At 46.6% G+C, this 27,066-nt stretch overlaps 1 protein-coding gene across 2 annotated transcripts; it reads left to right on the top strand.

The window, feature by feature from the left end:
- Window positions 1-26,918, top strand: atrx (ATRX chromatin remodeler). Of its 2 annotated transcripts, none has more exons than XM_080502172.1 (34): window positions 1-174; window positions 1,516-1,577; window positions 1,675-1,724; window positions 1,798-1,919; window positions 2,016-2,096; window positions 2,257-2,366; window positions 2,457-2,524; window positions 2,817-5,104; window positions 5,267-5,330; window positions 5,545-5,726; window positions 5,824-5,982; window positions 6,097-6,211; window positions 6,305-6,404; window positions 6,702-6,884; window positions 7,254-7,395; window positions 7,529-7,638; window positions 7,937-8,083; window positions 8,166-8,343; window positions 9,433-9,570; window positions 9,706-9,881; window positions 9,962-10,079; window positions 11,188-11,318; window positions 11,464-11,558; window positions 11,648-11,784; window positions 11,951-12,101; window positions 12,235-12,335; window positions 13,179-13,287; window positions 13,429-13,606; window positions 13,882-14,073; window positions 21,672-21,821; window positions 23,351-23,467; window positions 24,279-24,374; window positions 24,469-24,597; window positions 25,018-26,918. In XM_080502172.1, the coding sequence occupies exons 2-34, from the start codon at window positions 1,521-1,523 to the stop codon at window positions 25,240-25,242; spliced, it is 6,399 nt and encodes a 2,132-aa protein (XP_080358298.1). In that variant the 5' UTR covers window positions 1-174; window positions 1,516-1,520; the 3' UTR covers window positions 25,243-26,918. The 2 variants fall into 2 exon arrangements, with proteins under 2 accessions (XP_080358298.1, XP_080358297.1); XM_080502171.1 differs by having other exon boundaries at window positions 6,094-6,211.
- The last annotated feature ends 148 nt before the right edge of the window (window positions 26,919-27,066 follow it).

The raw sequence follows: 27,066 nt of genomic DNA, 5'->3' as shown, positions 1-27,066 counted from the left end.
CCGGCAAGATGGTCCCCTCGCTTTGTCTGCCCTGACCGGAGTTGTTTCGGGATTCAGAGCTTCTTCCTGCCCCCGTACCATCGGCACATCCGCGCTTTTGCTTGTATCCGGGGTGCCTGCACCCGAAACGAAACGCGCTCCCATCATTTAAGCGATGACGACAGTGGGCAGCAGGTAGGGGACGGGGTTTGGTGTGTTTGTTTAGACATTGATCGCGGCGCGTCCCTTGCTAGCGGCAAGCCGGGCCAACATAACGCCAGTTAGCAGGCTAATGCTTTTAGCTTAGCACCATTAGCTACGCAGCCGGCAAATGTTGAAGTTCGCGCACTCACAGTTTCCCCGCTGCCCGCGAGTTCTACAAAAGAAACCAGGCGTCGTGAGCTGTGATTGCCCACTAACTCGTATTTAATTGATGGACACCGCAGCCGAGCCGAACAGCGAACTGTTACACGGCCACTTTGGACACTGCGAGGCAGTGCCAAGCTGCGGGCAGACCCCTGCTTTTCCTGCCATGGCATCGTCAGAAGAAGGCCTGCGCATGCATCTCGTGCATGCCCATGCATTGGACCTCGCATGCACCGCCGAGATTGCAAGGTTGCCAGGGCAACGTGGGGGGGAGGCCGTGGAAAGAAGCTTTTGTGCATTCAACGGACGTCCGTCAATCCGGCATCCGTGAACTTTGAGTCCCTGACGGTCGGGATGTTTCATGTTGTCAAAACACGGAAACTGGTCGGGAGACGGAGGATAAAGGAGGGGGAGGGGGAGGGGGGTGGTTGAGCTCTGGACGAGGAAAGTGAGAGCGCGGGGTGCACTTCCCGCACTGACACCGAGATCTTTGTACACGTTCTTTTTTACGTGGCTCGGCGGAGCGCGCGGCTAATCAGCACATTATGATGACGCAACACCGCAAAATAAACAGCGGCGCCTCTGTCTCAGCAACAATGTGCTCTCAACATCTGCACATCTCGTGCATGCAGGGAACGCACAGGTCCGCCTGCTCCCCACGCCGACTCGTTCACGGGTTTAGTTTTATGTGCCGATGCATTTTAATCGCGATTGTCACCTTATTTTGACCAGGAGTAGAAACTAAACTTTCGCCCGGCCCGCTCCACCTCCGTGTATATGTAATCTAGGTCATCGATTGTAGACCACTCTTGTTATGCCTGACTTTTGTATGAATAATGTCTTGTGTGTCTATTTTCTCGATTATTACACATTGCACCCTGCATTTTTGAACTGAGCACATTTTTTCGAAAGGTTTAGATTTTGTTTTTTGTTCTTTTAGATTTATGATATATGATAATCCATTATTGACAAACAAGCAAAGGGAGCAGTGTAACTGATTTGTCATATGGTTACCTAATCAGTGTATATATCCTAAACGGATCATTGTTGTCTTGTCTGGGTTGCAATAAATACTACTTAATCAGTCTTTTTTTGCACACACAACTGAATGACTGTAATGCAATATTGCATATATTTTCGATTCAGAAAGCAATTTATATGTCTCTGCAGGTAGAATGACTTTGGCTTCTTCTGAATCTCATCTGGATAAAATGGCAGATAAAGAAGAGGAGGTTAGTGTGGTCTGCTTGGCAGTCGATGTGATTTGTAGACCCAATACTTGAATTTGCTTGTTCCAGCTCGGCCACTAAACTCTTGTGTCTTCGCCAGCCTGGCAGCTCAACAGAAACCATGAAGCCGTCTTCTTCCCGCAGCAAGAGGTAAAGATCGTTCCCATTTCTCATTTTGTCCGTGCTTTCCTGTGTTGATGTTCTAACGTTGAATTCCTTATAGGAAGCCCTCCACGGTAGCGAAGCACACTGAAGTTAATGAATCGGATGCCTCAGCTGAAAGTGACAATGAAGGTGCCACTTCTGACAATCCGTCCGATGGGAACACGGGCAGCAATTCTAAAGGTGGGGGATAATGAAGGGGGGGGGGGCGGTTTACGAAAGTGTTGTACCTGCCGATAGCCGTGCTAATCTGCACAATGCTACTGTTTTGTTCTTCAGGCACTTTAGTGATGAGGCCAGCTGGGAATGACAACAAAGGCGCCATGAAGCTCAGAGTGGATTTCAAACTGAAAAAATCAGGTGATTTAATTTGAAATCATTGTGTGTGCCATATTGCTGATCACATGTAGACTGACGTTGAGTGAATGAATTTGATTGCCTGACTGCAATGAATAACTTGCGTAGCAAGGTTTGAAAGTGACTGGGATGAATTGTCAATTATTGATGTCTTTGATCACAGATGATGCCCTGCAAAAGAAGGTCAACTGCACTGCCTGCGGGAAACAAGTCAACCAGTTTAACCGCAACTCGGTGTATGAGCACCCAAAACTTAAAGTGCTTATTTGCAAGGTGAGAAACTCCAGATGCACATTTCCATGAGACATACAATAACACTCCTGAGTGTTTACATTCTTGATGTGTTATTTCCTCGTCGTTAAGGCGTGCTACAACTTCTATACGAGTGATGACATCAGCAGAGATTCTGATGGGATGGATGAGCAGTGCAGGTACTAAATTGCACGCTTTATCAGGAAAAGAATGCATTTCACTCAATAGCCTAAAGTATATGAAATACAGCTTCTTTTTTTAAAAATATGGTTTTATTTATATTAATGGCACTGACATTTACAAAAAGCCTTACTCTTCTTTGTTTTAAACTTTCAGCTGATTTGCAGTATTTTTTTTTGTTTGTCAATTCAATAAGATTATGTGGTAGGGGTGTAAAAGTGTTTTGGGATTTTAAAATACTTTTCTTTTCTTTTTCTTTTACCCCTCAAACATTGTTGATTTTCTCCTCAGGTGGTGTGCTGAAGGTGGCAAACTCATCTGCTGTGACTACTGCAACAACGCCTTCTGCAAGAAGTGCATTCTGCGCAACCTGGGTCGGAAGGAGCTATCGGACATTACCGACGAGAACTCCAAGTGGCATTGCTATGTCTGCAGGTCAGAACCGCTCCAGGACCTGGTCTCCAAATGCCACCGCATCATGGAAAAACAAGAACTGAAGCAACCGAAAACAGAGGAGCGAGACCGCAAGAGGCACAAGCTTAAAGCAGCCAAAGAGCACAAAGCAGTTGTCAATGGGAAAGAACACACAGAAGGCTCTGGGACCATGACTTTTTCCTACAAAAAACTGCAAGTACCCAAAGAACTTATTAAAAAAACAAAAAAGCTGGTGGAGACGACAACCGGTTTAAACAACACGTTCATTCAGTTCATCCAGCAGTCGGCCGAAGAGCAGGGAGATAAGTCCATCAGGTATCGACATTTGAAAGCCTTCAGGGCGGTGCTCTCGGACTTGAAAAAAGCCCACAGTGCTTTGGAGGAGGCGCTGGATCCCGAGTTTAAAAGCATGGAGTTGCAAAATGGCAATGAAATGCAGCACGTTGTGAAAAAGACTGTTAGCTTTTTGGCTTCTGCAGAAAATGATCACGTCGACGACGTGGCGGATGACGAGCCCGATGCGGCTCAAGTGGCCGAGCAGAATGAGCAGGACATGGACAACGAGCAAGAGGTTGACCAAGACATGGACAACGACCCGGAGGACGACCAGGAGGTGGACAACGACCCGGAGGACGACCAGGAGGTGGACAACGAACCGGAGGACGACCAAGACGTGGACAACGAACCGGAGGACGACCAAGACGTGGACAATGAAAATCCTACCGAGCAGGACGCGGACAAGGACCACTGTGATGGACGGGATACAAGCAAGCTGCAGCCTCCTGAGCCAGACACCCGGGAGCAGTCCTTGGAACCCGAAGTCCACAGTAAGCAGCCTGAGGAGCGGGATGTGGACATGGATCAAGCATCCGGTGAGACCGGCGCGAAAGGCCCCCAAACGGAAACCGGTGTGACCAAAAAAGCAGTTAAAACTGAAGCGAACGACGATGAGTTGGTGTCGGCCACTGAGATGTCACTGGACCAGGACATCATGTCCGTGCCGCCTTCAGTTCCCGAGGAGCTTTTTCAGATGGTGGAGAGTCTCGCGGACTCCTCCATGCTCGCGCAGGCTGACGCCAACGTGGCTGCAGACAGTGACGCCAAGTCAAGCGAGAGCGCGGCAGACTCTCGGCGCTCCCAGCCCAAGGTCAAGAACCTCATAGTCAAACTGACCCCGGTGCCAGTCGTGAAGACATGTGGGTCACGTTCATCCAGGTCTAAAAGCAAAAAAGGCGATACGGGGACGCCCAAAAAATCTAAGGCCAAGCCCGAGGAAGAGGATGAGGAGGAAGAACATGCGAAGAAGGAAGACGTGAAGGAGGACGACGAGGACAAAGATGCAGCTTCTGGCCCAGTGGATGGTACGGCCAGCCCACCGCCCAGTCGTCGGTCAAGCCGAGTGAAAACTACTCCTTTGAGGAAACAGGCTGAGAAGAATGATAAAAAGGAATCTTCCGAGTCACATTCAGAGGAGGAAAGTAAGAGCACGGCCAAGTCCTCCACAAAAACCAGGGACGCCAAGAGAAAGGATGAAAAACGGGTCAAGTCTGAGAAAAAGGTGGACGACTCCGATTCAGACGAATACCCGCAAGCATTGATCGAGATGGCTGCGGCATACGACAGCTCGGCTGAGGAGAAAGACGAAAACACTCCTACAAAAAAGCGCTCGCACAAGAACTCTGAACAGGACGCCGAAAAATCGTCCAAGCGCAAAAGGAAGTCCGAAAACTCCGATTCGGACCAGGACGGCAAAAGCAAGAAGGTGTCGAAGAAGAAGAAGCAGCAGAAGGACTCCGGCTCCTCCGACTCCGATTCTGACCACGAGAAGGGAGCGAGGGGCAAGGTGCGGACGTCAAAGAGGAGGTCCAGTCGCGTGAAGAAACAAGAGGAAAGTAAGGAGCAAGACAAAACCTCGCCGGAAAGGAGGGGCGATCGGAAGCGGTCCTATGAAAAGAAGCGGAAGGGACGGAGCTCCAAAGGATCCTCCAAGCTGCACTCGTCCTCCAGTGACGACGAGGCAGACGAGGAGGAGGAAGGGCAGCAGGCGGAAGGAGACTCTGGAGAGGACAGCGACGTGCAAAAGATCAAGCCCATTGTGGACGATAACGTGGCGGGAGGCAGTGGACCCTTTCATCAGTCCTCGGGTAAACCACCGGTCGTTGTACATCTGGGAAAATAAGATAATTTCCTTTTTACTAGTCAAACGTATTCATCAGTAAATGCAAATCTAATGTATAGCTTTAAGGGGTGCTTTTATTTTAATTGTGCAATTTTTTTGAATAACCTGCATGTGTGTGTTTGTTCAGGGGATGAAGTTGACAAAGAAGAAGCCGGCGTTGGTTGTGATGATGACGACGATCCTGAAAACAGGTGAATTTAAAAACCAGACTTGTCGATCATATCCATTAAAGTATAGACACTTTATTCAACAATAAAGGCATACAAAGTGCAGGCACAGAACAATTGTATATTATTATAATACTCATTTGTATGACGCAATGGGACATTTTGGCAATATTGTTTGATGAGCTATTATTTAAAAACCCTCAAACAATTTTGTAATACATTTTTTTCCCCCCTCAAGGATTGCTAAGAAGATGCTTCTCGCCCAAATAAAATCCAACTATTCGTCTGGAGCAGAAAGTTCCTCTGATGATGAAGCAGCAGATAAAGAAGAGAAGTCATCAAAGAAAACTAAAAAAGAAGATGACGACGACGACGATGAAGAAGATGATGATGATGATGACGATGACGAGCAGCAGCAAGGTATTATTTCTACTAAATGTTCCCCCTCCCACCCATTTTTTTCTCTCCCCCTAATCCTACTTCAATTATATCACCGGTCTCATTTCTGACTTTCTAGACGAGGGTTCCGAAGACTCTGGTTCTGATGTTGAAGTGAAAAAGAGCGGCAGACGTCACAAACTGCTCCGTCACAAACTGTCACTGAGTGAGGGTGAATCGGGAGACGAGAAGGCGTCCACAAAGAAGAGCAAGAAGGAAAAGAAGTCGAGCCGCAAAGGTTAATTTCCAGTGTTTATTTCATTCCGGATGCAAAGCGGAACTGTCCGGACAAATATCCTCCCAATTTGAGACCAAGATTAATTTTGTTTTTGTTTTTTTTATCTGGTAGTAGGCAGCGACGACTCTGCAGACTCCGACTTTGAAAGGTCTGCGTCCAGCCAAGAGTCTGAGGCAATGAGTGAAGAAGTTAGCGCATCAGAAGATGATGGCAAACGTCGAAAGACTCGGTGAGCAAAAGAATTTGAACCCCTGGCTGCGATTGTACGGGATTAACGGGATGCTTCTCCTGCTTTTCTGAAACTTTTCCTTTTGTTTTGTAGTTCCTCAAAGAAGAAGGACGATGAAAAGCAGAGAAGTTATAAACAGAAAAAGAAGCGACGCAGGATCAAAGTGCAGGATTCCTCTTCAAGCAACGAGAAGGTGTTTTAAATGCAATGCACTTGGCACTACTCTTGAACTGTACCACGGTTTCTTTTTTTTCTTTTTTTTTACCATGTTGGGATTACTCGGCAGAGGAGATGGGGCCCAAATACAGTTCGCTAGTCAAGTCATGCATGACATGAAATGTTATTTGAACTTCCCCCTGCAGTGGTTTGTGCAGATTATTGAGGGCACAAACGAATCATAAGGTTGCCGGGCCTCTGATCATAGGAAGTGAATTTTTACCTCCCGAGGGCTGAAGATCAGAGGGCTGAGCTAAATGGTTATTTTTCACAGAGTGGGGAGGAAGATGGCGAGGACGACGACCAGGATGGAGAGGGCCGCAAAGGCCGGAAGAAGATCCGCAAAATCCTGAAGGACGACAAACTGCGGACGGAGACGAGAGACGCTCTGAAAGAAGAGGAGGACAGGAGGAAGCGTATTGCTGAGCGAGAAGCACTCAGGGAGAAACTTCGAGAGGTAAAACCGTGACACGTCATTGGGAATAGGATCAAAGCCCGGAGCTGTTGGTCTCAAACATTGTGCATATACTTACTGAAAATGATTCAATTTCATAATTAAGGCGTTACAAATGGTTAATAAGACTGATTCCTTTTTTCAAATTAGTGTTTCTTTCATCGTGTGGTTGTTTTATTTCTTAGGTCGCGTTTCAAAAACACTGTCACATGTTTTTAAATCAGGAACATGTGGCTGTATACATACAAAATCAGACATCCCTTACACATGCGTTTGTGAGTTGTTGAAGGGAAAAGCAGCCTAAGCTCAGAAAACCAAAGTCTACCCTCTTTGTGTGACCCCCCCCCCCCCTTTTTTTTTGTCTGTCATCAGGTGATTGTGGTGAATGAGTCTTCTCTGATGACTTGTCCCATCACCACCAAGCTGGTGCTGGATGAAGATGAAGAGACGAAGGAGCCTATCGTGCAGGTGCACAGGAACCTTGTTACGAAGCTCAAACCTCACCAGGTCGACGGTAAGAACAAAGTAGATTCCGTCCTTAAACATATGAGGCCCCCCCCCCCCCCCCCCCATTGGAAAAAAATCACCCAAATAGGCCCGTGATGTTCCAAAACTGATGTCAAGCCACTGCCGTCTTTGGTTTTCAGGGGTTCAGTTTATGTGGGACTGCTGCTGTGAATCGGTGAAAAAGATTAAAAAGTCCTCTGGTTCTGGATGCATCCTTGCCCACTGTATGGGTCTGGGGAAAACGCTGCAGGTGAGACGCACGTTTTTCATGTTGCTGTAAATCACGCTAAGGGTATACTTGAAATGCACCAACCACTGGAGGTTGTATCTAAATAAATATATCTCCATAAAGGAAACAAAAAGCACTGGGCTGGTTGTGAATACTGTGAAAGTGACTCTTTACACAAACAGGTTTTTTTTAAAGTTTTTTTTTAAAGGTACACATCAAATGCCGTGATCTCGAATGAGACCATCAGGTGGCGCTTTACACACGTTTTGTGAATAAATCTGCCTGGGTTTCTGACTCCAGTTCTCCTTTGGTCCTGCAGGTGGTGGCATTCCTTCACACGTTGCTGCTCTGCGAGAAGCTGGAGTTCAGCACAGCCCTTGTGGTCTGTCCCCTCAACACTGTCCTCAACTGGCTCAATGAGTTTGAGAAGTGGCAGGAAGGAATGGAAGATGATGAGAGCTTAGAGGTGAAGGGTTGCTCCTGCAAACAACCCCCCCCCCAATTTAGAATTTTCACTCGGATTAATTGACCTTTTGTGTATTTAACAGGTGACTGAGCTGGCCACGGTGAAGAGGCCACAGGAGCGATCCTATGCTCTCCAGCGGTGGCAGGAGGACGGTGGGGTCATGATCATCGGCTACGAAATGTACCGCAACCTGACTCAGGGCCGGAACATCAAGAGCAAGAAGCTCAAAGAGACGTTCCAGAAGACACTGGTCGACCCAGGTATGGCATTGTATGACGATATGTTTCCATGTGAGAAATTTTTTTTTAATTTTTTTTTTTTTGTATTGCCGGCTTGTACAGCCCAACATATATTTCAGTGAGTTTTATCCACTACATTCACACTTATTGGTTGGGCATATAAAGTGTGGGTATGATGAGCGATGACAGGAAAACTGAGAGTTTGTCTTGTGTACTTTGAGGGAAAATTTATTGAATCGACATTAGGTTGAGGATTAAAAATAACTTGCTGCTTATGGGACCCAAAACTAAATGGCTAACCTGTAAGTTCCTGCAATGGAAGCTGTAAGCAGGGCAGACAACATTACATTAGCATCACTTCGATCGAGAATTTCAGAATGTGCACAGAAAAATTTTAATTTTTACTGCTAAATTTTTACATTGCTTATTGTTTCATCAGTTTGGTCTGTGGCCCCTGAACTTAAAAGGTTTTGATGAAGAACACAAGTGAACATAGGGTAAATTAAATCTGACGATAATGCCTCAAAGTAAAGTGTCTTCGGGAACAGATGGCTGCAAAACTCTGTGCTTCAAGTAATTTGGCTTTCTAACAAATTGTTGTATTTTTCTTCTCCGAACAAAAAAACATGATCTTCGAGTGCTGGAAATGGCAATAAAAAAAACAATCCTGTAATTGGCAAATAACACGTTGTTAAGGTCACCTCAATAACTTAGAAAATCTCAACCAGACTTGAAAACTCATGAACATGCCAGTGTTTGTACCGGCAGACTTTTATGACCTTTCACTCTCTCCCTGTCTTTTATTTATTTATATATATATATATATATATATTTTAAATTTTATTTTATACCGCGGCAGAACATTGCAATGTTCAGAATAATTCAAAGGATCCATTTTAAAACCCATAAATTGCCTTACAGATGGCACACCTCATGCTGAACATGTAGCAAGCAATCTTTAAAAAAAAAAAGAATGAATAGATTAAATATTCAATGACCCCCATAAGCCCAGTGCTGTCTTTGTTTATTGTAGGTGTCATCTTCAGACGTTTTGGCTTTGACCTCATTCTACATGCCATTTTGTTGATTTTTTTTTTTTTTTTCAACCAGGTCCAGACTTGGTGATTTGTGACGAAGGTCACATCCTGAAGAACGAGGCTTCAGCTGTGTCTAAAGCGATGAATTCTATCAGGACGAGGAGGAGGGTTATACTGACTGGAACTCCTCTGCAAAACAACCTTGTTGAATGTGAGCTTTTTTATTTTTTGGTCATCTTCTGTGTGATTTAACCCCCCCCCCGACACTGTCCTACAGGCATGATTTTTATAGATAAAGATTTTGTGGGGGGGAAAAATCACCTGACCTCTGCCTCCTTTTCTACAGACCACTGCATGGTCAACTTCATCAAAGAAAACCTCCTTGGGTCAGTCAAAGAGTTCAGGAACCGCTTTATTAACCCCATTCAGAACGGCCAGTGTGCCGACTCCACTCTTCACGACGTGCGGATCATGAAGAAGAGGGCTCACATTCTCTACGAGATGTTAGCGGGCTGTGTCCAGGTCAGGAAACCTGAAGATCTGCCTCCTCCTCGATCTTGCGTTTCCAAAGACAACAATGTATTGACATACTTCTTTTACAGAGAAAAGACTACACAGCACTCACTAAGTTCCTGCCTCCGAAACACGAGTACGTGTTGTCGATCCGAGTGACTCCGATTCAGTGTAAGCTGTACAGATACTACCTGGAGCACTTTACAGGTAAGAAGCCCGCTCTGCCGGGGCCTTGGTGTCGCACAGGATCTTGTGAACAGCGGTGCTCTTTTTATTCCTGCATGTCATTCACCGAGACTTTTTCTTAAGATAAATGAAAGCACCTTCTGGTCCTTCACTTGTTTTTTTTTTTTGTGCTGCATTGTTAAGTCATTTAGTGGACTTTACTCCCAGAATATGGCCCTGTGTGTGTGTGTGTGTGTGTGTGTGTGTGTGTGTGTGTGTGTGTGTGTGTGTGTGTGTGTGTGTGTGTGTGTGTGTGTGTGTGTGTGTGTGTGTGTGTGTGTGTGTGTGTGTGTGTGTGTGTGTGTGTGTGTGTGTGTGTGTGTGTGTGTGTGTGTGTGTGTGTGTAAGAGTGGCAGCTGGCACAGTGCCGCAGGCAGGGTTTAAGCCCAGTTTCCCACGTCTCCCTAATGAAGAGCTCTGGGAGAGAGGAACGAGAGTGTGGGTGAAGGGGAGGGGGGGGTTGTGAGGGCATAAAGGAAATTCGGAGGGAGCAGGGGCCAGAGGTTTTACACCAAAACTGAAAACAAAGAACAGGAGACCTGGTATGCAAGAACGCAAGTGGTGATGGGGGGGGGGGGGGGGGATTGGTGGTATGTGCTTTGGCTCATTAGGCCGGGTTGTCCACAGTCCTGATGTTGTGACTGTGGCTCAAGACCTCCATAGTGGTGTTTTCGAACCGAAGACCACCAATCGGTTGGTCTGCACCGTGGGAAAGGCAGTAAACGTTGAGTACTTTTGCTGCTGCTAAAGTGAAACCCAGGATAACTTGTGACCTCCTGAGGTTAATAAAAAAAAAAAAAAAAAAAAAGGCTCACAATGGAGATGGTTAGTATTTCAACCACTGCTGCTCAGTTTAGGAATCAACTGATTAGATGAGGCATTAATTACAGATTTGAAAGCTTTTTTTTTTTTTTTATAATTTGCTGTGAGCAGAAAGACATGGTCAAATCGGTCGTGGTCATGTGCTGCAGGATGGACATCAGGGTTCCATCTTATTGGTCTTTATTTGAATAAATGAATGAAAAGTCAACAGCATGCAGCCATGTTCCTCCTCATACTGACCCCCCCCCCCCCTCCTCTTTACGTACAGGTGTAGGGAATGCTATGGAAGGGGGCCGCGGCCGCTCTGGGACGAAGCTCTTCCAGGATTTCCAAGTGCTCAGCAGAATCTGGACCCATCCCTGGTGCCTTCAGCTGGACTACATCAGTAAAGAAAACAGGGTAGGGCTGGAGACGATGAGACTAAACGCAAACTAAAAACGAGCACTCCGTGAGCACAAATTACACACACACACACACACACACACACGGAAGTGACCTGCATCACTGCTCAGTCAAACCCTCACGCGAGCGCTCCTTCTTGCAGGGTTACTTCGACGAGGACAGCATGGACGAGTTCATCGCGTCGGAAACGGAAGAATCCTCCATGAGCGTGACGTCGGAAGACGAGAAAGCAAAGAAGTAAAACCGCTCGCTTCTCTTTTTTTGTCGCCGTCCTTTCTGTGGTCCGGCAGCCACGCTCACCTCCTCTACCCCTTCTTCCTGGATAGGAAAAAGAAAGGGAAGGGCAAAAGGAGGGGATCTGAAGACTCTGACAGTGATGAAGTGGAGGTTATCAAAGAGTGGAACTCAAGCTCTCGTGGTCGCAACGGAGAGGGTCGAAGCCGACCGGAGCCTGTGGAAGAACGTACGTTCCTTTTTTTTTTTTTTTTTATTCCTTTTGTGGGTGTCCACACTAGAAGTATCTGCCACTTATTGATCGTTGTGAGTGCAAGGAGGTCAACATCATTGAAAATTGTAGCTCTGGCGCCTGAATAGGCACTCAATCTTTCGCCACGACTGTCTCAAAACAGCTCGGCCTGCCATCTCGTCGGGAGGAAGCCCCACTGCAGACTGGCACAGAGAGTTTGTCGTCGACGCCGACGCTGAGATCCTGGAGCACTCTGGGAAGTTGACAATCCTCTTTGAGATCCTGCGCATGGCCGAGGAAGTTGAAGATAAAGTGTAAGTGTGCGGTGTCTGTGGAATGGGACTCGGTTCCCTCGCGGAGTGACGTGGAGCAAGAGTTGGTTTAACGACTGCCCCCCCCCCCCCCCCCCCCCCCCCCCCCCCCCCCCCCCCCCCCCCTTGTCCTCAGCTTGGTGTTCAGTCAGTCTCTCATCTCTCTGGACCTGATCGAAGACTTTCTGGAGATGGCGTGCAGGGCTAAAGACGAAGATAAAGTCTCCCCGTACAAAGGTTGGTCTTCTGCTTTAATCAAAGGCGCTCTGTCGACTTGCCTGTTGGCCTTTAGTCTTCTATGATCTGCCTCCCACTATTGTGTTCTTTGGAGTCTGCTCTTGGTTTCATGATGTGCTAAAATGACAAAGCAGTGTTTAATAAAATAAGCACCATACTGAGTGATATTTCTGGGGTTTTTTTCTTCTCATGGCTCATGTTTGTGGTTTTGCAATGTATTAATTATTTTTTTTTTAAGAGACTAAACTGTCTGTGAGATATAAAGAGACGTTAACGTGAATTTGAAGAGGGCTGCCATGCCTCCGCAAGAGATGCAGCTCTCAGACTCGTGAGACAGCCAGCATGCAACATGTAATCTTGTACACGCTGGTGTGCCTATTAGCCTTAAACACACACAGACCCACACACATACACATTGCCGCTGGTGTAAGGTCATGTTCCTAATTAAACTTCAGCAGCTGTTTTTGCTTTCATTTTGAAAATGATTAGACCTTGACTTTTTATTCCTCAAAAAAAATGTTTGCTCAAGGGTTTGTAATTTGTAATGAAAAGATCACAGTGCCGTAATTGGAAACATGCTGAAATGTTGGTTGTGAAGGCTGGTGCGGAGGTGGAGGGGGGTGGGCCATCTTGAAGGCTAAACACGGCTGGCCTCTAACCAACGCAGGCATCTATCTGCTCTCTGCTAATATGCAAACTCTTCTTTTTTTTGTTGACAAGCGAGAGGCTTCGTTGATGGAAATGCATGTGCTCTGGAAGATTTTCATGGATCTTAGATGGTGACAAATAGTTTAAAGAGACTCTTTCGCTGTTCCACCCCCCCCCCCCCCCCCTCACGTAAAGGTGAAGGCAAGTGGTTCAGAAACATTGACTACTATCGTCTGGACGGCTCCACTAGCGCCACCACCAGGAAGAAGTGGGCTGAGGAGTTTAATGACACCAGTAACGTAAGGTGAGGTGCCTTTGCGCGTCACAACATGCAAATGTATATATATGGACTAAATATTAAATGATTTCCTCGCACAACGTCCAAGTCAAACCTTTTGAGAGCACACTGATCCTGATGACTCTCGTCTTTGGCTTCCTGACACAGAGGTCGTTTGTTCCTCATTTCAACGCGAGCCGGTTCTCTCGGCATCAACCTGGTGGCGGCCAACAGGGTCATCATCTTCGACGCCTCATGGAATCCGTCCTACGACATCCAGAGTATCTTCAGAGTTTACCGTTTTGGTCAGATTAAGACGGTCTACGTCTACCGGTTCCTGGCCCAGGTGAGCCTTCCTCTTTTCTCACATTCTCGTCTCGGTGATCCGCGAACATGGATGCCGACAAGACGCAGTATCCGAGATGCCGCTTTGTTTTCTTTACCTGATTTCTCTTGCTGATTGGAAAGTACTGATTTTTACCTATACGCTAAACGTAGCACACAAACCATCGTTCATTGAATGATGCCTGAGCGATTTGGAGTTTAGACAGCGATTTTCATTGGTTAAGACTCCATAAGCCAGTTCTGTCCCTTCTTCATCCACGTCTTGTCCTCTGTCAGGGTACCATGGAGGACAAGATCTACGACCGGCAGGTAACCAAACAGTCTCTGTCCTATCGGGTCGTGGACCAGCAGCAGATCGAGAGGCACTTCACGATGAACGAGCTGGCCGAACTCTACACCTTCGAGCCAGACATGCTGGACGACCCCTCTGAGAAGAAGAGCAAGAAGGCCACGCCCATGCTCCCCAAGGTGAACATTCGCACGCTTTATGAATGTCCTCTCTGCTCTGGTATCCCCATAAGGGTGAGCCAAGAATCTTTGTACAAATTAAATTGAGTCCAAATCGGACATGTAATTGAGCTGTGAGGAGCCATCCACCAAGATTTCATGCTTTCTTTTGCTTTCCTTACAGAAATGCAAGAAAGCAAGCTGAAACCTATTAACAGTAGTGCACTAGGTTTTGGTTTTTTTTTTCTTTCCTCCTGAAAACATGGCAAACAATGCCATTTTAAATGCCAAGCTTGTTTTTCCCAAACTTGCTACAAGTTCGATGTTCTTTCTTTTGAAGTTTAGCACTTGAGTGATAAACTGTTATTTAGACACAATGCCAGCTTGTATCCTGCATGGCCTTTCCCGGATCTTTCTAGTTCTCCTTGTTTCCTTTCATAATCGCTTCTTCTCCTCTTAATGCAGGTGCTGTGTCACTATTTAAGCCTCCTGGGGTTTAATAGGAACACAGCCCTTAGATAGGCCATCCAACTCGGTACAGCTGCAGAGATCTCTGTTTACAGCTATTTACTAAATAGTCTTCTCATTGCAACACTACTGCTGCCCTGCTATAAACCAGCACTCGCTTTTTTTTCCCCCCCTTGCTGTCTTTTGCTTCTCTGTTGATCTTAGAATACCTCCCATCTTTTCCCACTCCTTCCCTTGATGCAGTCTTCAGGTTTATTCAGATGTGTTGCTGAAGTGGGTTTTACCTCTTTGGTTTTGTTTACCCTGTTTTACGTGAGACAAAACCTGTAAACCAAATCAATATGGGAAACCTTGCATATTACCCGTTCTTATGCTCAATAGTTAGATGACCTTTCAGAGCACCATTATCCAGAAAACAGGTGTTTTGTATTTCACCTTTTAAAGGATTGTTGCTATTCAGGTAGGAGCGCAGCACGAAACCCACTCGGTCGACTGCTGATAACATTGCTCTCGCCCTCTTTATTCCTCCGAAGCCCGCTTTAAAGTGCCGTGGAGCACAGTTGGAGATTTGAAGAGGAAAGATGTGTTCACTGTGCCGCAGCCTGTTAGATGCGTATGATCTTTAATGAGCCCAGTGACATTTATGTGACACCGTATTAAAGACGGGGAGAGGCTGACAGGCTCTTTAACAAGCCCGACCTGCTTTTGGCCAGGGGGTTAACGGTGATGTGGCAGCGAGGGCTGCAGTATTTCGGAAGGAATTTGCCGTCTGGAATGATGGGAAGATGAGTCAGACGGCGTCCATCGCTTTCAGCCAGCACCGCTGTGCACAGGAGAGGAGTGAAGCCACAAAAGGCAGAGTTTGTCCTCCTCCTCCACCCCGTCACACCACGAAGTGCCATTTTCTCCGCCACAGAGGCCACGTCGCGCTGAAATCCAGGTCAAATGGGCACAGGAGCAGGTGTTGATGCAGAAGACTTCGGTTTCCCTATTGCTTGAGTGAAAACTTTGAAAGGGGGAAAACATTTTTTTTTGACGTCTCTCTGCCGTCACTCCCACCTGCCTCAGGCTTTCTCCCCGTTCATATTCTATCTTTTAAACCATTATTTCAACTCTCCTCTTACCTCAGTTTCACCCAACCCTCCCCATATGTCTTTACTTGCGTCGCTCCTCACATCGTGTTTTCGCCGCCATTGTTGTGGCCATCTGTTGCCATGACTCGTCACTTTGCCATCAAAATGTTCAAAGCGAGCTCGGTCTGGTTGTTTTCCCTCATTCTCCCTCTGGCCTCCCTTACATGATGAAGGGTCATTATTCAAACCCCTCTCTTAAAGATGTCTCTCTACTCTTTGGACTGGGGAGGGGTGGTGGGGGGGGGGGAGCTAATTGGAGACAAAGGAAGGCACACTTCCTGGTAATGACAAAGAAGGTTCTTAATAGCCCAGACATGAAATGTTTTACTCGCAACGCTCCCACCCTGCTGAGACACTCTTACCTGTGGGTCTCTCTGGTCACCTGAGCGCTTTAGTCAAAACTCCATTCAGCAGCATTCTCTGCCAACGTTGCTTCGCCGTGTCACCGTGGGTCAAGCCAGCATGCCGAGGACTCGCCCCCCCGTGCATTTTCTCTCAGCAGGCGATGCCTGCAGCGGTCATTAAGCCCCCACGGGTTGCGGGAAGGCCGCACCGCTGCAGCGTATAGACCGGAGCAATAAAGCACGCCATGCTCATCTCATTAGGGTTAGGAAGTCACTTTGACCTTACATCGGAAATCTTTCGTGTTGTGTCCCTTTGCACATTATATCAGTGGATTGCAGGAATTATTTTGTGAAAGTAAGGTCATAAATAATTTTTTATGTGTCCCACACTTAAATCTTTTCGGCTAACTGTTTTTATTTTTTTTTCAGCCTACATAAGACTTTTTGCCAGCCTTCAAAAACATGCCTTAGCCTGTTGTGTCGTAGGTGGAAAGAGCAGTGACAATGGCAAGAAACCGAGGAATCATGGATGGCCTGTCTGCTGCCCATTGGTGCATGTAGACTGCCATTTTTGTGACAACACGATGAAGATGGTTGATCGTGTCTTTTTTTTTTTTTTAGTATTGATGGTGGGACACAGACTCAGTGGCTGTAGTGTCCTCATACTGACGGCCACATCTGTCTCTTTATGACGAGATGTAATAAATGTGGTCTGTGGTCACTCCGAGAAATGTCTTAATAGCCGTTTCAAAAGGCTCTTCAATCATTTGCAGGGCTGTGCCTGCTTGTACAAACAAAAGTGACAAATGGTTCAAGACAAGGTTCTAAATGAAAGCCTGAGAGAGAACTCGGGTCCTTCGTATCCAGAGTGGATTCGGAGGCCATCGGCCCCGATTCAGATGGTTCACAATAATCGTCACATTAATCCATCTGGGATTCACTTTTTTTAATAGTTGTTTTTCTACAAGCAGTTTGGTGAGTTGATTGTTTAAGACAAACAAAGAAGTCAGTGCGGAGATTTGAACTGAGTGACTCTGAGCCTCCTGCGGTTTGCGATGATAACTGGCGCCACAACTGGCACCAAGCCAATTTGTGGCCTCCAGCTTGTTCAGAAATGTTTTTAACATTCGCTATCAAGTCCAGTTTTGTATTTTATTTCCAGTTATACTTGTGTGGAGTAGCTTGATCATCATAGCGAAGGCTTGTGAAGCTCAGATGCCCTTTATCATCGCCCAGTTACCTGCAGCCAACCAGGGAAACGTTTGCGTCTAAATTACACTGATTTGCTTGTCGCCTTTTAATTCCCCCCGTTCAGTGGATTTCCATTGAATAGGCCAGTATAGTAGCTTTGTTATATATTACTGATTCCTCCACAAATGGTACGATCAAAGGGGTTTGGATACTATCGGTGTTACTTGTACATAAATGGCGAGCGATTGGAATTGAACTGTTCTAATGTCTTCCATGGAAATGTAAGTTAAGGCCACCAACACCTCACCACGAAGAGGATCAGTTATTGTCCTCAGCACCCCCCGTTCCAGCTGTCTGTATGTTGTAGAAGCCTTTTGTAGAATCCCCCCCCCCCCCCCCCCCCGTCCCATACTGCTGCTTGCCGAGGCTTGTTTGTAAAGGAATGTGCTATGTTTATTGTTTTTGTTAGCCCATTGTGGCACGCTTGATTTTTTTCCCCCCTCTTTGTTATTAGACTAACAGCTCGATAAACCCTTTGACGTGCCCCCGGAGGGTATAAAGACCCTCCGGTGGCGAGAGTGGCGGCGGCCTCCTGATGTCAGGTTCAGTGTCCTTACCGAAGTGCATATCCGTAGAGAGACTGTTTAGAGGCTTAGAGCAGCCCCAGCAGAGTTATGCGTATTGCTGGTGTGCAGCTGGGGTGAAGGAGTTTTGACTGGCTATGTTTAGGTATTACAAATATCTTAGACGCTCACATTCCTGCTGTCGGGATCCTGTCTCGGACCCCTCGGTTGCTATGGTTAAAGCACCTGTGCGTCAGAGGCGGTTCCTGGCAGACACAGCCGTTTTGAATGCATTTCAAACACTCCTGACCAGAAATTCTGTGACCGTCGAGGTTTATTTTTTGTATTTAAAAATATGAAAATAAAAAAAATGTTGTCTTTATGTTGACATTTTATCAGAAATCCTGTAAATCCGAGCTTTAGGCTCACCACCTGCACATTTTTATGGCTTCTGACTCTTGTTTTCCTCGTTTAAGTAGCGCTCTACTGTTGTGGCCATGACAGAAATAAACTGAGACCATGGAAGCATGGTTAACACATTCTCAGCGCATTAAATGGTCATTTAGGGTGCAGGAAATTGGGTTAACACTGCCGAGAATGTTTGCAGTCGGGAGAAAGTGTCTGATAATGTGGCCAGAAGTCCCTGCCTGTTAATACAGGCCAGTATTTAATTGCATCATTCCTTTTACACTTAATCGCCACCTAAAATCTATTGGTGAAGTACATGCGAGTGCCCGTGCCAAGTAGTAAAGTCTACATGAGGCCCGCTTATGTAGACTTGCAGGTTTTCATCTCTGTGACGCGAGGGCTGCTGAGTTTGATCGCTTTACATCATTTGCGAGCTGCTGGCAGTAAAGTTGCTTTCATACATGTACAAGCTTTTGGCTTGAAGGAGGCAATACATTTTTCTCTCAGTCAAAAGAGTAAGATTTTCACACAGTGTGGGTGTAAAGTACACGCCGAGTGCTTCATAAGCCAAACCTCGGTTCAGAGCTGATGTCAGTTTTAGGCAGAACCGAAGATTTGCAGATTGTTTTCAGCTGATGTCACATTATACAGGTGAAGCCGCTTTCCACACAAGAGGGCTGATTCTAATCGAAAACTTGACATTTCAAGCTCTTTTGTGCAATCGAAGCCTTTTTATGGCATCCTACAAAAGGGACAAAGCAATGCAAAAAGACTTGCCAGTGAATATTTTACATCAAAACAGTTTAAACTGGTCCTGTTGTGAATTTGCAACACATGTCGGTTCATTAAGGGAAAACAAACAATGGACTCATTGATGATCTTATCTTCTTACTTGGAAAAAGGAGTTTTGTGCTTTGCCGACTTTGCAAAGTAAAGAGAGCTGCGCTGCATTTCTAAAAGCTGATTCAAGGTCTGAACTTCTTTTCACGTCGTCTTCTCCGCATTTAAAGGGAGGAAAACTCGAACCGGTTCGTTTAAGATTGACGGGTGCAGAGCGATCATTGCCCCAGTGAAGGTCTGTGCGTTTTTCACATTTAGTGGGACGGTTTTCATGATAAGAATGAACTTTTTCTCTTCATGTTTTGAAGGCCTTGGATATGAATTTGTTCCGTCTCACTTGAAGAAAGTCAAAGCACAGTGCTGCTGTAGCCCGCCACCTACATTAATATATCTGAACAGAGGTTTGTGGTGCCAAATGTCAGCTTTGAGCTCATCGCCCGTGTTCTGCACATTATTATTATTACTCCAAACGGTCGAGGCATACCAGTTCAGTCGACTCGTATGATTTACCTTCGTCTCACTGAGCATCTGCCCACCCAGTGCCTTCCACCCTCTGTTGTCCCCCCACAGTAAAATGATAGGCTTCCCCATGCAGGATGACAATGGTGTAGGTCAGGTTACCTACAATCATTAGTGCTGCCTCAGGATGGACTTCTGCACGAGCACACACACACACACGCGCACGCACGCACGCACGCACACACACACACACACACGGAGTGCAGTGGGATGGGAGATGGACCGGACCACCCCAGAGGCATTGCTGGTGGGGATTACTTGGGTATCCCAGAATGCACCATGATCCAGTGGGAACATATGGTGTCATTTGACCTGCAGCTTCACTGACCTGTCTACCAGTCAAGTGTTGGTTTTTTTTCTTTTCTTCCTTTTTATTGAGTTTGGATATAAACATACTTTGCACACTCTCAACCGACTTCTTTCACAAAAATGATGTAATTTTCAGTTGTGGTTCTGAATAGTAAAACAAGGTTGTTTTTCCCCTACATGAGACGAGGAATGTAACAGTTTTCTGTTCCTGCCCAGAAACAATCGAACTACCTGCTGTTCACCTTGTAAAGCAGCCTTGCCCAAGAAATCATTAAGTTGCACAAAATATTGCAGGAGCTCACTTGTCAGCCTTAAGTATGGTATGATGCAGATAGTAAAGTTCTCCGCGAGGCAAGAGACCAGTCAAAACTTTCCGATTGCTTGAATCTGGAACGGCAGCGACATATTTTTCACTGGCGACGACCTGCATTGTCACCACCGAGTCAAATTTGGCTTGCAGAAATAACATAACGCCTCAGCCGGAGCCGAGACGCATCTGCGTCGGGGCCGGTGTAGGTGTCTGCAGCTGCATTGGCTGTGACCTTTATTTGACCTCGTGCTCGCTTATTCTGGCAGAACAAACCACAATGGATGCTTTTTATCAGTCGGGCCAGCAGGGCTCTTCTGTGCTTTTATGTCCTAATTAGAGAGTAAAGCAGCAGGCTGCGCTGCCGCTCCCTCCCGTCTGGCTGTTCAGGTGTGGCCTGGTTTAGTCCTGATGAGGTGCGATGCTGCAAAACATAAACACATGTCAGCGAGGAGCGGCCTGGTGTGTGCAGGTGAGAAGCTCCTCCACTGGTTTCACACACCTTGTCTGTCACCACTTGAAGGCGGAGAGTTTAAAACGACAAAAAAAAAAAGAAACCGACATGGCTGTCTGTGCTCTCACAGATCACTGCTCTCGTTTAATGGATCCAGGTTCTCTCAGGGTCCACTCATGTTTGCTTTTTGCTTATTCAATACAGCTTTGCAATCACTGCCTAGTTGCATAGTTTGATATTTCTGCTTTGTTTGTCTTGCTTAGTTTTCTCAATCCTTAATTACTAGTGGCTTCTAAGATTAATTCTGTTTGCCCCTCCACACTCATTGTCACTGTTCAAAGAGACAAGGCCCTTGGTAAATTGGCCCCGGCGGAGGTAAATGATGCAACTCCTGCATGACGTCGTTTCCAGATTGCGAAGTTCCAGTTTAATGTAAAGCCGAGTCGAGACAAAGAAAAGCAAATGTGCTGCAGGGAGACTAATCTAAACCACGTTTTGCGTGAGCGGAGCGCCGTCCAACTCCCAATTTTACTCAGGTATTGTTTTCCATAACAATGTAGCCATGGCAACCACAATCCCAAAAAGCCTAATTTATTTATGCATTTGTTGTTCGAGCCCACACTGTGTTTGGAGATGCAGTTGGAGCGGCGTGTTCATGCCTTATTGGCCTTTTTTTTTTTTGTTGCCTGACATTTGAACATGCGCTCGCTTGTGCTGTGGTTTCCCAATACGAATACATAATGTCCAGCTGCAGGCGAGCTTATGAATGAAGATGTAACCCATGCTCTTCAAAACAAAGCAGCGTTTCTTTTCAGTGCACGTCCTCTGGAAAAGACGCCGTTTGATCCATACAGGCTACTTGATATTCGGTGTTTGAATTAAGTGGGATATTTGAGTGCAAAGAGCACCTCAGAGTTTGGATTTTATCTGTCAATATGGGAGAGTACTAGACTGGAGAAAATGTGTACAAAGAAGCTTAACTTTTCTTTTTGTATATATTACTTTGTCTTTTTTTCCCACTATTTATTCTGTTTATCTCCTTAATAATTCCTTATGACACCTCATTATTTCCGTTTCCTGCAGGATCCCATCCTGGCTGAGCTCCTACAAAACAATAAGGACCAGATTGCATGTTACCACGAGCACGACTCCCTGCTGGACCACAAAGAGGAGGAAGCGCTGAGTGAGGAGGATCGCAAGGCTGCATGGGCCGAGTACGAAGCGGAGAAGAAGGTAGGCAAGCAGAGGAGCGGCCGATAAGTCCTGCACTTACCTCTCGTCTCCATCACTCTCCAAAGAACGGATATCAAAGTACAAAGTGAGCGGAGCAAGGGGGCCCGCTTTTGTGTTTCATGATGTTTGACTTGATGCTTGACTGTCCACCGTACTGAAGTGGCGGCCATTTTGGTTCCTCGACAGGTCAAAGAGCCGCCCCTATAACTCACCGAGGTAGTCTGGGCAGTATCGGTGCTGCTTGGTGTAAGAATGTGGATCCATAGAGGCTCAAAGACTCGTCCTCTGCACACACACACAATTGTCTCCCGTTCCCCGTCCTATCTTGTAAGGGCAATTAGTCCGGTTTATTTGGAGAAGTGTGTGGAGGGGCGGGGTGATGCTGTAAGAGAGCAGGAGCAGGTCTCCCCCCCCCCCCCCCCCCCCCGTGTAATCCTAGATTCTAATTCAGTCTAATGATTATTTTTCCAACACACACTCTCTTTCCTGCCCTCTGTGACTTAAGCGGCTTTTCCCTCTGAAACCCGTCTGCTTTGTAAGAGAACAGCGGGTCCACGAGTCACTGGAACCACGGCAGCGCCGGGGTCAAATGCGAGGCTTCAGTTGCCTTCGCATCAGTCCTGGTGTAGAAGATGCCGAGTTGTTGGTTCTCGTCCACGAGAGGCCGCGCAGTGTCGCGTTGTGTACTCTGCGCTTTGTCGGGAGAAACAGCTGGAACGTAACCCAACCTCTGCTAATGTCTTCACAACTTAAAGGGCTGGCGCGCGGCGGCCAGGAAAAGCTACGCGTGTGAATATCAGATTTGCGACTCGGCGAAATGGGTGGGGGGAAAAACTGAGAACGCCATCGGGTGCCCAAAGCGAAACTGAAACCAGGAGCCCTTGGTCTCGTGGGGATGACTTCAGTGTGGTGCAAGGCTTAAGCAGGGCTCATGTCATAAATTCACTATTTCAGACGTTGGGAGATGAAGTCAGGTCTCGATTCTCCATCCGTCTGCCTGAGGTGGCGGGAAACCACGCGGAGCGTCCGAGGACGCAGCTCAAGTCTTTCAAGAGTCGCAGCGTTCCTGTGTGTGTGTGTACATTCACTTGTGCTGTGGTTTTGCAGTTATTGAGGTTTTGTAGTGTTTGGGTTTGCACACCTGTCTCTGACCAGGTCCAAAGACCCCCTGCTGGCCCCCCCAACACATACACACACACACGCACACACACCCTTGCATACCGGATGGCCAGATTACAGGGCACAGGGAAACCATCTGCAGCCGAGACTCAATTACATACAAACATCGGCATCCTGCCGGCCTTTACATGAACAAGACCGTTGACTTCAGGTCGCTCCTCACGGCGAATACAACCGGAACAAGTCTGATCATACACGACTTCCGACCGACGCGAGTCGTACTTCTGACTGAGGTTAAAGTCGAATCGGTTCAAGCGCCGCCGTTGTTCACGCGCCCTCCCATCGCGCACCTCGCCGCCTCCGAACACCTGCCTAATGGGCCCGCGCCTCCTCTCCCTTTCATCTCCCAGGGTCTGTCCATGAGGAACAACTACCAGGCGGCCTACGCTCAGATGGACATGGGCTCCTCGGGCTACTTCTCATACAACGTGCAGGCTTTGGCCACCATGAGTAACCAGCAGCTGGAGGTAAGTAATGAGCTCCACATGCCCCTCTCTTTTGCTTCACCCCCCAACCCCCCCCCTCCACCAACCCCGACATTCCTCAGCACTCCCCACTGCTAATTGTGACAACAGTCTAGTAGCGGACGAGCTCTGCTCAGCTCCTCCACCAAACACTCCATAACACCCCGCGTCTGGGGCAGCAGCCGTTTATAAGGTGGTGAGCGGGGGGGGGGGGGGGGGGGGGGCGACAAAAGCGTACTTCAATAAAGAGATTACAAAATAAAATAAAAAACATTGCACACCTTTTTGAATTCTTGTGATTATCACATGTGAGATATTATGCTAATTCATCTGTATTTTTTTTTGGGGGGGGGAGTAAACAGACTCCACGCATATCTTTTGAGGTGAGTATCAAAGGGATTTTTGCGATCTCTTCATCTCCAGCAGACGCGGAGCAGGATTAGCTGGTGGCTAACGTTGTCTGTCGAGCAGAGTTAATCAGTTGCAGCTTCTTTCGTTCTTTTTTTTTTTTTTTTCTTGGTAGTTGCTGGAAGTGGTGAAACTGAACAACACCGTAAATATGCAGGCAGTAAAAATGAAAATAATGAGCTAAAAGAATTTCTTTGGAACTGCACAGGTGGAGATGGTTCACTGTGGGTTTGTCACGATGAGCGATACCTTTTCATTTAAATTTTTTTTTACTTTAATCTCCAAAATGCCGATCATTACCCATTTAAAATAATCTGTGTGGCACATGAAAGTAATAAGGCAGTGTGCTTTTGCCAGTGAATACCCACGATGCATTGCTCATGGTCAATAATGTCTTTTCCTCCAGGACCTTATAAACCAGGGACGGCAGAAGGTCATCGAAGCGACAAACGCTCTCAAGACTATAGCGCGGGAGTCACTTGAAGACATAATCGCCACAGTGGTGAGTTGCCCGACAACCTCTCGACGTTCAAGTGACAGTGTTTCCCGGTGCAAGAAGTTTTGACTGACGTGCGAGTGGTGGCGTGTGCCCTCAGTGGAAGGAGAACCCGTCCCTCACAGAGAACCAGGTCCAGGCCATGGCGATGGGGCGGCACGCCAACCTGGAGCTCGAGATCAAACGCAGGGAAGCCGTTTACAGGGACGTTCTCACCAGACAGCAAACAGTAAGAGCCACTCTGTGCATAAGAAGCCCACATTCGCCCTTTTCACTCCAAGATTAGGCTTTTTTCTTTTCTTTTTTTTTGTTAAGGAAGATGTTGAGGAAACGAGCTTGGAACCAGAAGCTTGCTGGTTTATTGGTTTCAAATCAGAAGTGCTCCCTTCAGTCCAAGTTTACAAGTTTATAGGAGATATTTAGGAAACATTGTGGGTTGTCAAGGTGATTTCGGGTCAATTCAGTACCTTAAAGCATCATGTTAAGTTACGAACGCCTTTATTTTTTTTTTTTGTTGCGTGTCAGCCTTGTGAGATTTGGCTGTACGTACTATGGTTCTCTCATGCCGAGCTTCAGATCTGCGGAGTCTTGACGGTTCAGCTGGCCGTTCCCGGGCTCATCCAAAGTGCTCCCGTTTGTGTTTTCGCAGCTGATGATGATCGTGCAGAAGCTGATCACGAACAGGAAGGTGCAGGAGCAGCAGCTGGCCTTGGCCAACCAGGCCAGCTACCTCAACCAGCTGGCCATGCAGAACGGCATGATGGGAGGCGGCGGGCTCGGCCAGATGGATCTGCTCGGCCTCTACCAGCAGCTCCACGGCCAGAGCTCTCGTCAGGGCATGGGCAAGAACCCCGGCCCCTCCAAGGGCATGTAGGCCCGCGCGGACTCTTCTGCCACGCCCTGCCCGTCTCGTCGGCTCCCCGGCGGCCCGGATCTCTGTAAGAAAACCCGCAGCGCGAGAACCGCTCGGAGCTCGCAACACACCAGTGCACCAAGCAGAGGGCGCAGTAGTTTCCTACTGTCGTCTGGGGCCTCAGGTGGGATAGACTCTCATTCTGTAATTCACTGAGAGACGGTGGGATTTGATGTATAAATGACTATGTGAGAAGTCTGTTAGGAATTTCTGCAGAAAAAAAAAAAAAAGAAAGGAAAAAAAAAGAAAATGTATATATCGCCTTAATGTTATTCGAGTTCTATATCTTCATTTTTCATGTATTTAAGGACAAACAAGTTCCCCCCGATGCTCTAAGCATTGGATTGTTTTCCCCTTAAAGAAAGGTTTCCATATTATTTAAACTCACTTAGTTTTTTTATACTGTTTTAAATGCCTAACTTACACCTGAGTGGGACCAGTATCATTGGTGACAGGACTTTATGATGTAAAGCTCTTTGTGGTTATTAGCCCCAGTAGACTCCTCCACCATTATCTAGCAAAGCAGTCTGTGCTGCAGTGTCCTGCTCTTTTTTTGGAAACTAATAAGTAAAAAAAAAAAAAAGAAGAGAGAACTACAAAATTATGGGAGGAAAAAAAAATGGCCTTATAAGCATTTCCTAAAAAAAAAAAGCTCTGTAAAGATTTGAGATTATGTTGGAGATCTTTTCTATTATACTTTTAAGTGTTTACATTAGTTGTTGCTGAACATGGTAATGGAATGCTTGTGTTGTTCAAAACTGCCTGCCGGTCCCGACCCCCCCCTCTTTTGTAACATTGCTCTCATTGTCACGTGTTGTCTAGCATAGCACCGTGCGTCCTGCTCATCGTTTTCGTTCCACGTGTGTTCCTCCCAGGTCCGGGTCAGTTACTGGGTCTCACAAAGCAGTCACTGCAGTCAGGTGTGAGGGGGGGGGGGGGGGGGGGGGGTGGGGGTGGTGGGCACAGATCACAAACCCGATCTCTTGTCTCTCCAAGTTGTAAATTAACATTTCTAGAAGCAGACATCTTCGTGCCTGACGTGCGCCCTCTGCTTTGTGGACCCCCCCCCACCACCACCACCCCCCCAGACTTCTTGTATGCTACTTTGGCACATTCTTTCTTCTCGATGCTCAAGCTGGGTATTGCTGTCAAACCTGAGGAACACAAATCTTCCTCACATGGAGACGACTTCGGTCTCTGTTCGACTTCTGTTTGCACAAGGTTTATTTCAAAAAATGTAATTTTTTTTTCTTCTTTTTTTTTTTTTTCTTCTTCTTCTTTTCTTCTAAGAATGTTATTAGCAAATACCCCAACACATGATTTGCCATGAATCTGATCTGCTATTATCTTGATAAGTATTTAATAGAACATTTAATAAAGTGACCAAAAGGATGAGCATCTCCTGTGTTTGTCATTTCTTCGTCTCACTGTGGCGCCGGTGTTCTCATGACAAGTCCGTCTCATGTCGAATAGTAACTTATCGTCAAATGGTGGAATTTCCTGATATTTTTTTCACATCATATAACTGTTGATGGCTGTGTAGACCCGTAAAGCAATAAAAGCAATTCTTGTGCTAGTTAGAGGTTTTCAGTTACGTCTTCATGTAAAGTCTGCATCTGTCAAACTGACACTCGTGGTTTTGTACTGAAGCTTGTTTTCAAAGTCCCCCACCCATCATACTTGCATTCAGTAATAAAAATGTGTTTCTAAAAATATATATTTTAATGATTTCTTCTCAAACATCAAATGGGAATAACACTTGCAGAGTCACTCTTCCAAGTATTG

The sequence above is a fragment of the Blennius ocellaris genome, assembly GCF_963422515.1.
Source record: "Blennius ocellaris genome assembly, chromosome: 9".
Lineage (NCBI taxonomy): Eukaryota > Metazoa > Chordata > Actinopteri > Blenniiformes > Blenniidae > Blennius > Blennius ocellaris.
Note: the sequence above shows the minus strand (reverse complement) of the source record. Positions and strands in the feature narration are given on the sequence as shown.